Consider the following 18,425-nt stretch of genomic DNA (forward strand, 5'->3'; position numbering starts at 1 on the left):
ATGTCTCTAGTGGTGATTCTCTTTATTTTCAAACAAGAAATGAGTCAGTCAGTAGACGAGTTAACAATGACTATTCGCATTTGATATACTTAAACATTATCTTGGTGTTGTAAAAACATTAATCAACCAAAGGTGACATTTGGTACGATGAACTACAATTTGATTGGTAACTGTTTACCAAAACCCCAATGACTCCATGAAAGTAGGAAATAATTTGTTTTTCCATGGACACAAAGCTCCTAGATTTGAAAGGTCTTCATCTGTGACGGCTCCTGTAATAAAATTCTTACTATAACTAATAACTTCTCATTCAACTGGATGATGTTTTGACATGAACTGCAGTACATAACCTGCCTGAACATAAAACTGGCAAAAACCTGTACCATTGCAGCACCAGGCCAGGGTTAATGGCCACTGAATGCTTTGTTTCCTAAAAAAAAGTCAGTCCATTACATATGAAGAACCGTATAGTACCTCCTAGTAGTTGTCCAGTGTAATTCATCAGCAACAAGGTATCAACTGAAACCGAACGCGAGCATTGCAGATCTACTGAACGGTGTTCTCATTTGTCCACTCCTGCTTCAATAGAGTGGTCACTCAAACATTGGTCTCTTTGCGCAGGCGCTTCATGCGCTGCACGTTGTTCTCCATGGCAGTGGGGTTGGTGATCTCTGTGGCACAGCTCGCTGGAAACCAGCCTCTCTCTCCATCTCGCATTCTCTCCCCAAAGCAAAAGCCTGGGAAGAACAGTTTGCGTTTAAGTACTTTTGCATGGTTTCTTTATTAATCATAGAGAACAAGTCATTGATCTGGAATCACAATTGGGGCCTGACCTTCCACTTTATGTAGAACGATCACAAGCTCGGCCTGTTGCAAACCAAGGTCATCCGTTTCCTTTGGCATGTAGGCTTTGGTGGCTTCATACTGTGGCAGACCTGAAACACACCACCCATGAAAAAGTGGAACGGTTTTGATGTAATGGGTATATTTTCAATTTTCAGTACTAAATACAATGTGTGGCTCTTGATGATTTTCTGAGGAGACCTGTGAACCCTGTTGTGCTGTTAAAATTTGAAAATCTCCTTGCATCAGTCATTTTGTCAGGATGTAACATCTTTAGGGATTGGGAAAAATTGCTCCATTTGTACTGTGGATCCCCAGGGTGGGTTCAGCAAATTGTGAAGGTGCCAATTTACACACGTTGTTATGCTATATAATATACTATTGAAAACCTGTGAGGACACTTAAAGATAACATTTTCCTTATTTATGTTTTTCATTTTATTTGAAGAAGGCTGGAAAGATATAAAACAGGCGAAGGGAAAAGAAAACATACAAAAACAAAAATTTGGATTACCACTACACAGTTTTAAATAATACATCATTGTATCATGTGCGTCTTCTCATCATGGTTCTCATCTTATTATTACCCAACTTGTGGGTTTCCATGACAAATGCATCATTTATAGATGAAAGGTATAAGAACGGATGTCTGAAGCTATTTCAAACGTCACATACACACGTCTCAAAAAGGCCAAATGTTATTTTACAACAACGTACAAGTGCTGACGACTTACCATCTGAACAAGTGAAGCCTGTCTTTTTGTGCTCTGTTAGAGCGACTATCCAACGTGCCCGGTCCACCCTAAGCAAAGGAGACAAAACGGAACCAGTGAGCACAACTCCTCACCCAGTACAGTCCAATGTGCATGTGAACGGCTGATATGATGTACATGAATTTGGGACATTTTGGGTTGGTGTTGAGGTTTCTGTCAGTAGAGGGAGTCAGACACAATATATTAGACATAGCAGGAAAAGAAATGGCAAGTTTGTATTTGCACTTGTGTAGGTAATGTGACAGAAACCCAATCAGGAGTGTGCATAATTCCAGATTAATCTGCATTTTATGTCATTTTATAACACTCAAATCTTATTGGCCCTTTGTACAGCAGCCATTTTGATTGTTGAGTTCAGTATGAGAGTGAGTGAGCCAGCATGCACCCTGAAACTGAGAAAACTCAATGGAACTCAGCCATCATTAATTTGATCATTTGCACCAGTGTTTTTTCTACTGTGTCAAAATGGCTGCTGTGCATGGGGCCCATTGAACATTAAACATGGCTAAGGGATTAGATAAGATCTGCAGTACCTGGACTCTGCCACCAGGGAGATTTGCTCTGATCTCCCCTCACTGTTTTTGCTCATTTGCAGTTTGAAGGAAAGATGGTAGCTGTTCTTTGCAGACGGAGACATCCGTCCTTCTGCTTCTTCCACAACTACCACCTCCAAATTCTCCAGTGTTGCATAGTCCATCACCACAAAGCTCTCCTCACTAGATGTACAAGATAATATTTTTTTTTAGCATTCACATCAATATCCACACAAAGTAACATCAAATCTTCTGCAGATAATAAATTGTGTATTTGTACAAGAACACATGGAAACGACTGCGCTCTGACTATCTGCTAATTGCATTCACTACACACTACCACCTCAGTGTTGACTTTACAATACTCAGAATGACTCCCAGTGTTGTTGCCCAGTCCTTCCTCTGAGCTGACATTGTTTAGTTTCTCCCTAACTCAAAACAGAACGCTGACTTGTTAAATGCAAGATCGAAGAATCTCAAGTATGCACGCTCCTCATCCTTATTCTCTCCTTTCTCTGTCCCTTTCCCCTCCTGTCTCTCATGCTCCCTGTCAGCCATTAGCTACATGTTGTCCACTGGAGTCACCAGTAAAAAACAAGACACATTCTCTCAAGGGTTGTGTTCAAGCCCATCTTCCCTGAATTTAGTAGATTCATGAACAATTTCCATCATACCCAAAAGCCTGTGTCTCAATGACTGCAACTGAAAGGCTGGAGAATTCCACCAATATTTTCTGAGGCTTTTTTTGCATTTTTGTCTGGACAGAGAAAATCCCCACATGAAATCTGATTCTCTCAAATGTGGGTCTAATCACATTTGGAGGTGATTAGATGCCATTCAAGTCAATTGTCTGAAGATGTGTCTCAGTCTGAAAGCTTTCACTCCTCAAATCAGATTTCAAATGGTCTTTTGCGTCATTCTCACCATGTCAAAAAGCGACTACGTGCAGTGAAGCCAGCTGTGAATACAGCATAGAACATTACAACATGCACGATATATATGTCAGGAGTGCTTGGGCTAATACCGATATATACATTATATATACATGTTTATTCCCTGCGCCCAAGTCTCTTCTGTAGTAAAAGTGACACAATATTTTGCCTACTTATATCACAGCAGATGTAGATACATATATAATTCATTGAGTAAAATAAACAAACATAAAAGAAATAATAGTTGTAGAGGGCACCAGACATAGAAGTCAAGGATGTAGTGGCCTATTTCCATAATCGAGTAATCAGTTAGCGTTTGTTTTCATAATTAAAACCAGTTTTCTAACTTTCCAGCTTAAATGTGAATATTTTCACATTTAATAGTTTGCCAATATCTGACAATACAATTTAAGGCTGCGATCATGCCGATACTTGACAAAGCGACTGTTTGGAGAGAGAGAGATGATGCACCTCCAGTTTCCTCCAAAATGATGGGTATGTCTACATTGTAACCAAAGCAACCAGTGCAGATAGTTTGCTGGTAACAGTGTGGACAGTCTGCCTGAAATGATCTGTTTTGGGGGGGAGGCGGGAAATCATATTTGGCTGCAGTGGGAACTTAGAGTCAGGGAGGATGCAACTGTAAAAGTGGATTTTAGACCGACTGACCTCTTCTTCTTTGTAATAATGAGTACGTCGTTGAAGAGAAATAGGTAGTTGCTTCTGTTGCTGAACGCCCTCCAGATGCTCAGCTCCTCAGTGCAGACGGTCAATTCCCCGCGCTTTTTCAGCCACCGCGATGACGACACCAGGGGAAACGGCTGCGAGGACACAGAATTGATCAGGATTCTTGTCGTTCACAACTGCACCCATAGCCAACACTTCATCTTGTCTGGTCAGCTCTGTCACCTTGATTTTGCCAAAATCCATTTGTTTCTGGATGGTGTACATCTGCTCCGTCCTCTCCATCCGTCTTGCTCCATCGTTGCAGCTGGTGACCAACTGTAAAATTGCAATAATGACAATAGGGACCTTAAACTTCATAGTCTGCTTCACTGTGGTCCCTTGAGAGCACATCCAAGCTGTTCACAGCATCTTTACCTTGCTCATGGCGTGCAGCGCCCAAACAGCAGCAAAGTACTCCGCTGTCTTGTCTGGAGTTTTCTGGCAGATTGTCTTAGAGGAGAAAAAGTATAGAAGTTATTCAATATTGTATAAAGTATGAACACATACTGTACTGTAACTGTAAAGAAAATGAGTCATGTATTATGATGGGCAAGCATTGAATTTATTTGTCTTTTCAAATGTTTTCTGATTTGCTTTTGTATTACATGTTGATATTCAGTTGTATTGTGAAATTTAAAGGAATACTTCATCGATTTGCATTTAGCTCTGTATTACTAGAATAGGGGTAGTATTTTTCCCATCCTCAGTTTCCCCTGAGTTGAGAAATATCTAAATTCTTTTCTTTGTTACGTGCCCACCAGTGACAGGTATGTGATCTGTGCGTGTGAGACTAACATCCAGCAGCAGAGGCAGTCTGGTTACTCGCTGCATGGGCAGGATGAGGAAGGAGATCATGGGGAGGCCTCCACAATCATTGCTGCTTTCAATTTGCTTCAGAGTCTCTTTGAATGCAGTGTTGCTGGTCCTTAGAAACACAAAAGATGAAAAGGAAATTTAGCGCTGCTTTAGGCTGCTGCAGAAAATCAACAGCATTGGCCCAGTTAGTTTTGGTACCCACAGCAGCTTCTGCAGCGTCCTCTGCTGAAAGGTCTCATTGGAGCAGTAGGCAATGTAGGGCTCAAAGTGGTGGGTAGAATGGTTTTGAACAATATCACTAATGTCCCGAATCACTGGGTTGTCATAGTGACGCCGCTCAAGGTCCTCGAAAAACCTGAAAATGGAAAGAGAGGGGGAGGTTAGTGCTAGGACGATGGTTTCACTCCCACAGACTCTGTGGGATACAGAGCAGGATACACAACTGTGTGAGGAGAGAGTTCAGGATGAACTGATATATTGATACATAAACTATCAATTTTTAATATTGACGTTAATAATGTTTCAAGTCAGTCACGACAATCTGTGAGATTCCTGTGAACACGAGGGACGAGTTTGACTGTATAGATGCATCTGTCGTCAATGCGTTTGTGTGTGTGAATCAAAGCTCTACTCCCACTGCTGTAACATAAAATACAATTTAGTTTAACGCATATCAGCCGAGGAGGCGGTCTTTCAAATGTCCTGAGGACAGATTGCGTCCATGCATGCTCAGGAATGTGGCCACACGTGTCCCCAAACCACCTCCGAATGTCTTTTTTGTAATCAGGTCTTTTCATTCACTGTGTGTTCCAAACTAAAAATAGTTTTACGCATGTGATTGGCTCACTCATGGATGAATGAATGTTATGAACAGGCTAAATGAAAGCAAAAGCTTTAATATTCAACATTTTCTGTGTAGCTTTGTAAAATGCAAGTTGCTCCGATATACAGAAGTGCATCTGCAAGACTGATAATTTCAAGCTCCCACTTTAATAAAATACTAACCAAATGTAATTTAAATGTTTACATTAACTCTATCACAGTGACCCAGAGGCTCTCCTTTGACTGGACTTGGCTTTCAGCCCCACCCTTACAAAGTGTCTTTATCAGAAACAAGAGCCAAGAAAAATGACACCTAACAGCCCAACCCAGAGGACACATTCAAACACAGATAGTGTAAGTCAGCTTGTGAAACACCACCGTCTCTCTTATAGCTTTACAGATCCATTTCCTTGGAAACAGACAAGAGCAGGATCAAAGACGGGGGAAACACTTCTCTTGCTGCCAGAAGAGAAAGTATTTTCATTCAAAATAAAGCAGCACCAACACTGCAAAGAGCAACACAGGCTTGCTCCCAAGAACATTATCACTGTAAAGCTGGGAATACCACTCAGAGCAGCGAAGCAGTAGAACCAGTTTGGGCAGCATGTTTAAACATGTTGATGAGGCCGACAGGATCTGAAAAGGCAAATAAATACTCTCCCTGAAACTTTAAAATCACCTGAAACCACCACTCAATGGCAACATAATGTATATAACGCAATGTCAAACACACGCACATGTATGATGCATATTTTAAAACATGTGAACAGAGTAGACAGTATATACAGGTAAAACACCGTCCTCCCGCCCCCTTTCACACACATGACATTTTTTACAACATCCCCCACAACAACAGTAGTTTCCTTTGCACTCTCACACACAACTAAGACTGAAGGAATGTGTTGCCCACCGTTGGCTGATTTTGTGGATGTCAGAGATGTTGGAGAAGAGGTGATGGTGCTCTGTGGCGGTCATCGTTTTCCTCAGCACCTCGCTGTTCTTGAAGTGGCGCACCAGAATGCCCAGGCTGTGCAGATACGAATGCTCCGAGGTGATAATCTCAAAAATGGCCTGTCACGTGACCACACAAACCAAAATGAGCCGTGGAACACGTTAGCAATTCATCAGTTATTCGTGTCTTCTCAACTGTCTTTCCTCTCGTTTTTGTCCTCTCTCCCGTGTAATGTTCTTCAGAACCAGTCAAGTCCCTGACACAAAATAAAAGACCTGCTATGGCTGCAATGCATTCCGATCCATTGAGGCTGACCGAACAGTGGTGCTTACTACTGATGTTTTAGACTCCATGCCGTCTGCATACTTTAATGGTTTGTCAATTAGACAAATGACACAAATACAGCAGCAGACAGAGGTGGATGACACACCAGCTGTGGTTGATTTTGTAGCAGCATCCACGGTGCAGCAGTTCTTTCCGTCTGACTGTAAATATTTTGTAATGAGAGGTTTGTTAACCTCTGCCGTTTGTGGCCATGGCGCTAGGTGAACTATCAAGTGGTGACATCATACCTCCCACACGCGTTTGTAGCTGAAGTAGCTCTGAAAGGACCAAAGGTCATCAGCTTAACTATATCAAGAGGTTTGCTTCCTGGATTAATGCATCCGAACTCTATTATGAGCTAAAATCAGCTTTCTATGATTCTACAGCTTGTCCTTCTTCAAGATTCTAATTTAATTTGTCATTAGTACACACATACTGTATATACAGTACAAGTGCCTTGGAATTTCACATTACTGTAATGTAACATTCAAGCTGCCATGGAAAGCTAGTCTTTAGTACTTCTTCAGACTCATTGGTTGACTCTAAAGGTACAAAAGAACGACACTAGCAGCCACACAGGTGGGAAACTGAGTGAGATTACACTGGCAGGGTGTGGCTTTATTCAGGCACTGTAGTGCACACACGGTCAACCTTTGGTATTGACACAGCATCTGCTTTTAGACGACTCATGAAGACGCATTACAAAAGGGAAAATCCGCCCTCAGATAATGTTACCCTTAGCATGGTTTCAGTCTGGGATGTTTTCAGTTGTTTTCCCAGGAGTTATTTTACATAAAATGCAACTGTCTTTGTTGTTAAACCATGTTACCAACTACATTTCCTAGAAAACCCTTTGTAAAAGAATCTCTAAAGTCTCTTAGTGAACTACCTTACATATTATTGGCAAGTTGAGGTGGAGATAAGGGGGTTTAAATAGCAAGTGTCTAATTAAAGACATTGTTTTTGACTGATTACATCTCACAGCCTCTGTTGTATAAATGTAGACTCTCTTCAAAATCAAAATGATGTGTGAATTACTGCGACACATTCCGGTAATAATAACTACATGCTGTGTCTGTTCTTCTCTGCAGCTCAGAGAAAACACAAACAACAAATGACGAAAACAGATACTGAACAACACTGCTGACAAGATGTTTCTCACACGGCAGCAAACGTCGACCTCCTCCAGAACACAAAAGCAAAAAACACACATGCTCGCGCGCGCACACACACGCACTTACCTCTTGTCTCTTTCTCTCCTGAGCTGTGATTAGTGTCAGGATTCCTGTGTCCTTCACCTTTGTGAGCAATACAAAAAGAGATCAATGCAAAGTTAAAGTTTGTTTTGAAAATGTAAATTGTTTTCAGTCCGCCTGACAGATTCATCCAGTTTAGGCCATATCCACACCGAAACAGAACTTTCCCAGTACTATCATTTTCTTTGTTGTTTTCAAAAAGTTTTCCTTTGACGCGGCATTGTTTTCAAAAAATCTTGAAACCCCCGAAATTACTCTGAAGCGACGGTACTCTAAATGCTGTAGTACATATGTCAGGCCTGTATGTGGTGCTGCCACATTGACACCGAAATACACCAAAAACAAAGAAGTAAAGCTGTAAAGCATGTGCATGAAGCTTACGAGCTGTGAACAAACTCCAAACACAAGAAGTAGACGACGACAAAGACAGTGACAGCAAGAGAGAGGTCTGGCAAGGATAAAGTTTTGAGATTTCAAACAAAAGTTTGAAATCAAAGTTACAGAGCAAGAAAAACACACCAACACACACACTATCAGAGGACTTAAAGGTCTAGTGTGTAACATTTCAGAGGATACTATATACAGTGTACTTATGAGTATAATAAAGAGCTTTACCTGAGGTAACTGGCTCCAGGTGAGCTGTGCCGGCCGGTAGTTCTTCACCACAATGCCCTGGTCTTCAACAGGAGCCTCCACCACCACAAAGTCATCCAGCATCTCATCCTGGTTGGTGGAGTGCAGCCCTCGCTCACGGATCTCCTGGTAGAGCCGCGGTGTAGCTGAGGTTTGCATGAACACAGAGAATCATTAGAACAGTGTTATTCAGTCACAAATCAGAATAATCCGTAGGTTTCCAACATGGTTGGAAAAGGAAGGAGTGGAAGAGTCGTCAGTCTCTTACAGTCTCATCTCATCATCTCATACTGGACATTCAAGTAAACAACGTGTTTTCCTAGATTATCTCTCTTGCATGTTGGATTTTCTAAAAATCATTTCTTATGGATGAAAAAAAAAAAGAAGCAGTGTTTAGACAGTTTTGATCCAGAGAGCCATCAGCTCTACAATTCCTCAATTACCACATTTAAATTTGACTTCATTAAAACTGAAACGCTGCTTTTAGGGAAAAAAAAAGTGTCAGTGACTGGAAGACTGTGGACTCGGCAGATGTTCAGTTATGCTGGGAGTGTTCAGAGATGATTTCCTCTGCCTTATGGGACCTTTCCTGTGCTTTTGCATGGAGATTATGACGTCTACTTTTCAAATCAAATCCAGCAAGTCAACAAACACTGGCACACAAAAAAAAAAAACCACACCAAATGTCATTGTTATTTCCCCGCTTCTTGCAGTCATGTAGTTAAATTTAGAGCGGTAGACAGACTGACACATGAGGGAACATACCATCTTTGAAGGATCCACGTTTGTGGTTCCTCTTTCTCCCCAGGGTTCGCTGCAAGGGAAACAATATTACAGCGTTTCAGTGTGAAATACTTGTGAATCAGTATTTTTTTTACCCCTCCTAGCATGTTATTCGTTCTTCATCTTTGCTTCTTTCTTTCAGTCATCAAATGTTGTACTTTTTTCATCATTAAAAAACTCAACATTAGTAAATATGAAAATGGAAACATTATCACTAAGATGAAAGGAGAATTTGACAGAGATCATCAACCATGTTATTGTCAATACTGGCTGTGACCTATGAGGCTGTTAGACACACACAACGCAGACAAACAGACAGACCCCAACCCCAGAACATGTTCACCTTGCGTCCAGGGCTGCGAGCTGGACCAGGACTGGGCGCTCTGTCCTCTCTGACAGGTTTCAGTGTGGACACAGCCTCTCGTCCTGACGCGATGGCATCAATATCCAGGCTGGTCACAGCTGCTCTGTATGACTTGTTCCTGCGGTTCCGCCTCAGAGAAAAACCATCTCCATCACTGTCGTAATCCTCCCAGGAAACATCCACCCCCTGGGCTGAGTGTCGGCTCCGGCTCTCAGTGCTCGAGTGCTCCAGTCCCACTGGAAACGTAACCACCGTTGTGTGGTGGCGGACTTTAGGCCGCCCAGATGAAGCTAAATTCTTGGGGATAAGCTGGTTGGTGCCGAACTTTCGTGCTGCTGAACTTTGGGTGCTTAAAACCACCTGCTGAGGCACCACCAGCCTGTCCACTACATCCTCCTGAGGTGTAGATTCTTCAAATTGGGGCGTGGAGGGGCTTGGCAACTGGCAGTAATCATCATCACCTGGCTCATATATATGCAGTTCTGTGGAGAACTGGGTCTCCAGAATGAGAGGGGCATGGTCACCCACGCGGTTGTCGGGCTGGTTGTCGGACATGGTGTCACCCACGCAGTTGTCGGACGCGTTGTCCTCGTGCTGTGACCTCGTCCCGGTCGACTGAGCACGTCAGCTCCTACAACATCGGAGGAGTCTGGGCAGCGGGGGAAAGATGGCAGCAGACATAAGTAAAGTACAAGCAGAGAACATATACTGTATAAACAATCACCTTAAATGGAGACGGATGAAAACAGCAGGGGTAATACAGATGACCCTCAAATACCATGAGAGACCTACAGAGGGGCTCCAAAATCTATTCCCATTGAAGATGGAAGCCTGTAGTATCCCATGATCCAACTGCTCGTTCACACAGTCCGTAAGGACAGAGCACTGAGTTGTCTCCATCCTCCAACTCATATCAAGGGACTCAACCCATGACTCACCGTCCACTCCCACACTGCGCTTACCCACACACACAAATAAAAATGTAATAACTGTCCCATCAAATCTGAGCACCACAGAGACAATATAAAACTAATGTTGATAATTGTAAAAATATGCCATCAGTGACATCTGTCCATACCTTCATTTGGTTCGTGTCCATAAACTTAACAGAAAATGTGAAGAAATATGGACAAATGCACATTTTCTGAAAACTTCCTAAGGAAACGAATGTTGCAGAAACAATAACTGACATTACAAAATGATGTTATATTAAAAAAAAAAACATGTTACTAACGTCACACAAGTGTACTACTAATGTTATAACATTAGCACACATTGTTACAAACATTACTGAAAACGTGAACATTTTAAAGTGGAAAAACAAGAATTGCAAATGCTATTAAACATCTGAAACGGCTCCCTCTTTAGGCATTTTAAAATAAACCACCAGGACTGTATGCTGCTTTGTCTTTTTTGAAATGATTTTCGCCATCCAAGGAAATTTACCACAATAAACTTCTTGTTAGTGATTTTTGTTGCATATCGTGATAAAATCATATATGTCTGTGTTAAACTTGACACTTGACAAAACAAATAAAGACCAAGTCAAGTGCAGACACACTATAACACACAAGTTATTAAACCTAGTATTTAAGTGAGAACAATCACAACAGACAGACATAAACTGGCTTTAAATGCCGTTTTTAACCATTCTTCTGTTTCCTTTATGACAAAAAACAGCCTTTTTTCCCTCACTCTCAGTCTCAAACTCCCATTAAGTTCGCTCCCTCAAAGTCGGATTAGGGAGGGAGAAAAATGTCTGCCGCACATTCCCACGGTAAGGTGACACGCAGTTCAACAAACACGGAGCCTGTGCTGTTTTAAAGAGGGTCTTACCTGCGTGAGGCGAGTCCACAGACGGACGGACAGACAGCACAGTGCTGGTCCCGGTGAATCTGTGCGTGTGTGTGTGAGTGTGAGCAGCTGCTGCTGCTGCTGCTGCTGTTCTCCTGAGTCTGTAGCTCAGAGGTGCAGCTGTAACAACAACTCTGCTCCTTCACTCCTCTGTCACATATTTCTACTTCCTCCTCCTCCTCCTCCTCCGTGTGTGTGTGTGTGCGCGCGTGAGAGTGAGTGCAGGGGCCCATTAAGCTGCTACGTCACTACAGGTGAGGTGGGCGTCATCCAATCATAGAAAAGCATGACAAATATTAGGTCACCAGTGAAGTAAGTGAAGTTAATTTTTGCATTGAATTTCCACAAATCAGTTATCATTGCACCAACTTTAAAGGTTTAAAGGTACAGTGTGTAAACTGTATTGGTGAAGTTTCACTGTATTGGTGAAGTTTCATGTTGCAGCTAAATACCTCCTCCCTTTTTGAACTTAAATTTAAATGAAGATAAAACTGGAAACTGTTATTATGTTTGGACCCAGTCAGACAAGTGGTACAATCAGGTGATTGAACACTTAAATAAACAAATGAGCCATAATAGTTTAATCTTAAAATGTCTACCAATTTTCAAATAAGTTGAACTAGGTTTTATACACCTATGAATTTGAGAGCACATAAACCAAAACCACTTCAGTGTTGATCATTGGCAAAAAAGAACCACTCCACCATGTTATATGTTTTAATTTGACTGGACATGCTCCTTTTCAAACATGTAAACTTGTAAAAAGTGTTTAACAATTGCTCTGTTCCTTGTTTTTTATTTGTTTGTTTGTTTTGTTTTGTTTTTCTTTCTTTGGTTTTTCTTTTACACGTTAATCTGTCTATCTATCTGTCTGTCTGTCTATCTATCTATCTATCTATCTATCTATCTATCTATCTATCTATCTATCTATCTATCTACCTATACTGCAAATATTTTGGTACAGTTTCATATTTATTTAGATGTTAATGTAACAATTAATTGATACTGTCCAGACCGGTTTGTCCATTCAAAACTTAGACTTCGAGTTTTACAACTTAGACAACTTAACATCGTTTTTCTTTCGTTTCCAATGTTTGACGTCTTCCCGTCTAAAAGGCAACAGTTTTCTGGTGCCATCTAGTGGCCATCAGTAATATCTATCCCCCACCCCATATTGCGCTGGTGCGTGTAGACAACAGGCGTCCTATTACTGAAACCGACACACACACTTCAGAAGTGATGGATTTTGTGTTGCGTTAATTAAAAGCAACATCAAACCTGCTTTCACTGTGCAAGGCAACTGTTAATTAATCATCCTGTATCACAGGACTGTGTCTCTTTTACAATCATTTAGTTTTATCCTGCTTCCTTTTGCTGCTTATGTTAACCTGTTTTAGCTCAGGGTAGCTTATAAAAATACCAAAAAAATCTCTTGTCGTTGTTTCTAAAGTTAAACATTGGTTTGCACAATCCATGTGTCAGTTTAAGGCGAAACAAACCCCTCCTTAATCCGTGAATAAACTAAAACAAACAGGACTTAAGCGTTTTGAATGTACACATAACACAGACACGTTCTTAACTTTGTTGATTAAAGATTTATTCATTTTTGTTACAGTCTGAAAATATAATGTGTGCATGAATGGATTCTAGTTCAAGCAAGGCTGAGACATGTCAGACATCTGAGAGGGTCACTATATATATATATATATTTATTCATTTATCTTTAAATATAGAAATATTGAGAGACAGATTATATGTATAGAAAATCAAAATGGCAATGACATTTACATCATTTCTCAATTTTAACTTAATATGGCATCTGATGAAAGTGAATTTGAATATTTCCAAATCATTCCCAAGCCAGGATCACGTACACGCTCGATACCCTATATATGTAAAAATGTACATCTGACATACAGTACTTGTAGTAAACAGTGAGTATATTTTTCCATCGTGTGGAAATTCTAACATGTTGTATTTCAGAATGACACATCTGTCATGAATGTGAGCTTTAGTTACTCTTGAATGTCAGGGCACCGGTAACATTTTTACTGTTAAAAACATTCCACTCATACTCTCCACACTTCCACATTTAACCCCGCGTTCATGTAAAAAATACACATACATGATTTCTTTTCACCTAGGACGGGGTAAATCTGTTTAGACGACAGAGACTGTGAAATCAATTAGATGTTTAATTGTCAACTTGGCATTTGTGTCACTTCTCTCATGTAAAATGATTTGTCAGGGGAGTTAACAGTGTGTCGTGTAATCAGTTTAAATCCTGTTTCTGATCAGCTGCTCGACCAACGACATGGGCAGATGAATCCTGAAACTGGACTCTTCACATCAGTGGCTACATATTACTGAATCCAAACTGATAAGGAATGATACCAATCTGATATTGTCGCAGTTTCAGGCAGACAGAGAGACACCGTAAGGAGATCTGCCCATCAAAGATTCATCCTCCAGGTTAGTGAGATAAAGAATGCTGCGGCACACTTTTCTTTACTTCTGCAGCTCTCAGTTTGAGCAGAGATACATCAGGGGGAAGATGCATCTCTTTACATACGAGGTCTCAAACTCATAGCCCATGGGCCACATACGGCTCCCCAACCGATTTCATGTAGCCCATCAAGTTATGTTTTTTTTGTTGATTAAATTAGATTAATAGCATCATAAATAGGTGTGTTATTGTGAACTATGCATTGTCTCATAACAAAACTAACACGTTTATCTTTAATCTTTATCTTTTGGAAGGGCCATGTTCAATAAGAAGCTGTTTATGTCTTTGACGTTTCTCCCTGGGGTCAAATGTGCTTAATACATCACTTATGCAACACATGCACACAACATTTCACATTCATGATTATAATAGCTTAACATTTAGTTTTACATACAGAATCATGCAATCGGACCACTGATTTTAACAGAATTTGATTTGCGCAGCTACATTAACTGTTTTCCATTAATTATAAATAAGACCTACAGTAAATCAATGATCCACAGAGAAATGACGACAAGCTTATCTAAAAGAAGCAGATTAGTAGTGTAATGATTACAACTCTGGCAGTAAAACCTTAGCAGCTTAGAAAGTGCTTCTACAAGTTTGATTTAAAATGACTAAGTTTATAATGTGATTAAGTTGTGATACTGTCTAATACATTAGCTGCTTCATGGTGTAACAAGCCTGTGTTGACTATAACCACACCATGACTGATGATGGAGACTGTTGTGAAGCTACAGTACTTGTCCATTCAATATTCACTGGTGAGTGATGCTAATATATTTATTTATTTAATAATAACTGCGACGAAGGCTTTTCCTCTGGCAAAGTGTTCACGCAAGTAATCATTTTCAATATATCCTAAATCGTCTACGGTATGTAAAATAGCTCCTACTAATTTGCAGAAAAGAAATTAGAAATATAGTAAAGATTCATTTAACTGGGGACAGAGTGAGGACAGTATGCTATAGCTAATCACTGCCAAGAGACTGAGATCATGAGACGATGATGACTTAGAGATGGAGGGACACTCGGCTGTGTTTCACCGAAACTGAGCCTCAGAGCCTCCGTGGACAGCAACAACCTCAGTATGTTCCCGTGTTTCCAGAGGTCGAAGCGTGAGACAGGGTTCAGAGTTCACAAGCTCTTCTCCGCTGTCTGCTGTGTGCAGTTCAGGGTGGAGGCATTCAGTGACGGCCCAAGGCAGAGGAGGAGGAGGAGACCCAGTTCACTGTTTGGCTAAATCCCCTTTTTTCAAGATGATCTGTCGCTGCCATGGTGCCAATTTGGTCTCGTCGTAGCCAAGGGTGCGCAGTCGCTCCTGCTCTGTCTTCTCCTCTATCTCCTTGGCCTGTTGGGCCTGCTCCTCTGCTTTTCTACATACATCCATGAATGAAAAAATAAGGCAGTCATCAGACATGTGCAGAAAACATACATACTCTTTGACTTTTTCTTTACATAAAATCTTCTCCAATGAATAAGCATGCACTCATTTGGCAGTCATGCTTGTCTGAAGCAATGTGAAGTAAATGAGATCCAGACCGTGCAACACCAGATGATGGAGGGTGTGAGAACCTCTAGAGGACTTTGCCACTTCTAACATAATAATATCGCAGTTACAAATTCTGTATGTGAAATGTCTTCAGTGACACACAGTCGCCTCACTCATCATTGCGAGTATACAAAGGTCAACTCAGTGGATGACACTGATTTATAATGCTCTTCTTGGCTTTGTTCTGACTTATTTATAGCCATTGTCCAGAGTTTGGATTGAATTGGGGGGAAACAAGCATTCAGTTTTGCCACCCCTCCTCTGCTTGAAACAGAAACTGTACTGAAAATATCTGAACTCATCTCACATGAAGCTTTTCGTTCCCTTTTATACGTTAGACAGCGAGAATCCACTTATCAGTGCCCGTGTTTTTAAATTGTTACTGTGATCTCAACGACTGCACTTGATAATTATATTGTCACTGTTTGGAATTCTTAATTATTGTCTATTTTAATTTATTGTTTGTAATCTGTTTTTTTAAGTATTTATTATGATGTGTGTTGCCGACCTCTTGGCCAGGTCGCCCTTGTAAAAGAGATCTCAATCTCAATGGGACTTTATTTGGTGTAATAAAAGTTAAATATAAACAAAATAAACAAAATAAAAGGCACAAACTAAAAGTTTCTGATATTGTTAATACATTTCTAAACAAATATATGTTCAGTAACTACTGTAGTTTGATTCTTTAATATATATCATAGGATAAGGACAAAAGGATCTACATCTCAGCCCTTTTTGCAATACATTCAGAGCCCACCAGAGGGCAGCAGCCCACACTTTGGGACGCAATGGCCTAAATTATCATGTCAGACAAGGAGGATAAAACTGAACCAGTCAGTAATGTCACTATATTTCATGTACAAACTAGTCTGAATGTGTATCACACATATAAGTAATTATGAGAAAACGTTTTAATCATAGCGTCACTTTCCCCATTTATATGTGTGGGGTTTGTCCAATTCAACTGTTAACATTCACATTGTGAATTTAATTTTTCCAGTTCAGAATATCTTCAATAATTCCCCTTATCGGAATTAAATTGTAGATATCTCAAACTGACATGTTTGGTTTTAAATTAAATACATCTGTAATGACCAGCTGTGGAATGTAAAAAACAAATATCCAGCAGGGCTCTCGAAAGCGTCAAATGACGTCACTCTGAAACGAAGCCATGTGATTAGTTACTCGGCTCACGTGGGACTTATCTGAAAAAAAGCGTACGAAACACGAAAACACCTGTGTTTTTGTTTGTCGTAGATAATTCGCTTACGTGGTAAATATAGTTGTCAGAAGTTGAACGGAAACATGTAGTTTCTTTCTGCTTTAACACACAAATTCGTATGTTCTCTTAGTGAGAACACAAAGTGACCTGCTGCTCCAGAGCATGTTAGCATTCATTCATAATAACAGGTGAGTGTGTGTGTGCTGAGTTAGCATGAGCAAGCAGTTTTAACGTTTAACGCTATACAGGATTTTAACACCGATAACTGCAACGCCATTCTTACGAGACAAAATTACACTTACAGATATCTGCAATTGTAAGAGTCATTATGACGTCACTTTTGTTATAAACTTGGTGATTAAATGTTAAAAGGGCTTGTCGTACTGGCACAACACTTCTGAGACATGAGGTTAAAAGAGCTTCATATGAATTCTGCCACCCTTTTCCTTAGGTTTTAATGGAGGCTAACAAGTAAACACTACATTTCTGGGCTGCTATAGTTTAATCTTCATTTAACCCCTCAGTGATTAAATCGTAGGACATGATGTGACAGTTTTTGACATCTACATGAAATACTTTATGAAAGATAGATACACATTATAATCAATTGATTATAATCTGGAGATGTATCATCTGACAAAGGGCTCTTTGTGCAGCAGCCATTTTGACAGTTCACAGCACGAAAAATCACAGGTTGAATTAATTAAAAATGGCTGAGTTCAATTTAACTTTCTCATTTGCAGGATGTTTGCTCGCTCTCTGATTTGCATGAACTAAACCTAGTCAAGTGCTTTGACATGCTATAACATGACAACTGGCTGCTGTGCTAAGGCTTTAGAACATGTTATGTAAACATTGCTATGTGCAATTAATAAGGTGTCTTACCTTCTCTGCGCCCTGTCACATCAGGAGGGCGTAAGCAAAAGAGGAAAAGGTGTAAATATCTTTAAAAGTAAAAGCTGTCATTCTTTAAAAACAAATAAAACATTGTTGAACAATTTTGGATCAATACACACATGTAGAGGCACCCTGTATCAGATAAACACATAAAGACAAACATCAGATAAACATTTAATACAACACTAAGGTCAAATGGAGAAGAATGTTGTAGTTAGTTGTAACAGAACAAAGATAACTTCAGATAATTGAAGGCAAACATTCTCTCAACTCGTTATCTTGTATTAGTCTATCAGTTGTACATGATAACAGCAAATTAAGTTTACTAACTTAAAAAAAATATTTGTACAGCAGTGTTGTGCAGAATGGACACTTGGAGATTTATACAATATTAAAACAGCAAGCTTGGTACTAAAATACACCACCACAATGAGCACAACCTTCCTTTACTGGCTCATGATATTGAGCATTATCCATCCATCTTCTACCGCTTTATCCTCCACATGCAGCCAGCAGACATAGGGCGAAAGGCGGGTACACCTTGGACAAGTCGCCAGTCCATCACAGGGCCACATAGAGACAAACAACCATCCACTCTCACACTCACACCTACAGCCAATTTAGAGTGTCCAAGCAAT

At 40.3% G+C, this 18,425-nt stretch overlaps 3 protein-coding genes across 5 annotated transcripts in view; 1 reads left to right on the forward strand and 2 right to left on the reverse strand.

Moving 5' to 3' along the window:
• Nucleotide 1: 1 nt before the first annotated feature.
• arhgef16 (Rho guanine nucleotide exchange factor (GEF) 16) lies at nt 2–11,796 on the reverse strand. The gene is made up of 15 exons (XM_044037757.1): nt 11,593–11,796; nt 9,736–10,405; nt 9,375–9,423; nt 8,592–8,755; nt 7,962–8,018; nt 6,355–6,515; nt 4,825–4,977; nt 4,602–4,731; nt 4,182–4,256; nt 3,990–4,082; nt 3,750–3,901; nt 2,149–2,331; nt 1,577–1,644; nt 834–935; nt 2–737 (listed from the first exon to the last, which is right to left on the reverse strand). Exons 2-15 carry the CDS (start codon nt 10,309–10,311, stop codon nt 598–600), a joined length of 2,103 nt encoding a protein of 700 aa, XP_043893692.1. The 5' UTR covers nt 10,312–10,405; nt 11,593–11,796; the 3' UTR covers nt 2–597.
• Nucleotides 11,797–13,190: 1,394 nt separating this feature from the next.
• Nucleotides 13,191–18,425, reverse strand: part of espn (espin) — a 38,476-nt gene continuing 33,241 nt past the window's right edge. For 2 of the 3 annotated variants that reach the window (XM_044037185.1, XM_044037183.1), the window contains 2 exons: nt 17,776–17,787; nt 13,191–15,492 (listed from right to left, as the gene is read on the reverse strand). In XM_044037185.1, the coding sequence (XP_043893120.1) occupies nt 15,345–15,492; nt 17,776–17,787 (160 nt within the window). In that variant the 3' untranslated portion in view covers nt 13,191–15,344. Of the gene's footprint in view, nt 15,493–17,775; nt 17,797–18,425 lie in introns of all 3 variants that reach the window. The other variant, XM_044037182.1, reaches the window with a different exon arrangement.
• Nucleotides 16,900–18,425, forward strand: part of acot7 (acyl-CoA thioesterase 7) — a 100,086-nt gene continuing 98,560 nt past the window's right edge. The window contains exon 1 of the mRNA XM_044037188.1: nt 16,900–17,078. The gene's annotated coding sequence lies outside the window, so the exon portion shown is untranslated. The remainder of the gene's footprint in view (nt 17,079–18,425) is intronic.

The sequence above is a fragment of the Solea senegalensis genome, linkage group LG11 (assembly GCF_019176455.1).
Source record: "Solea senegalensis isolate Sse05_10M linkage group LG11, IFAPA_SoseM_1, whole genome shotgun sequence".
NCBI classification, from domain to species: Eukaryota; Metazoa; Chordata; class Actinopteri; order Pleuronectiformes; family Soleidae; genus Solea; species Solea senegalensis.

Excerpts from the sequence above, each read along its gene's own strand:
- arhgef16 (XM_044037757.1), bottom strand. The coding sequence starts at position 10,311 with ATGTCCGACAACCAGCCCGACAACCGCGTGGGTGACCATGCCCCTCTC. Across the intron at positions 4,978-6,354 it reads ATCCACAAAATCAGCCAACG|GTTTTTCGAGGACCTTGAGC; the intron begins GTGGGCAACACA and ends TTCCATTTTCAG. Across the intron at positions 1,645-2,148 it reads TCCCTGGTGGCAGAGTCCAG|GGTGGACCGGGCACGTTGGA; the intron begins GTACTGCAGATC and ends TCCTTTGCTTAG.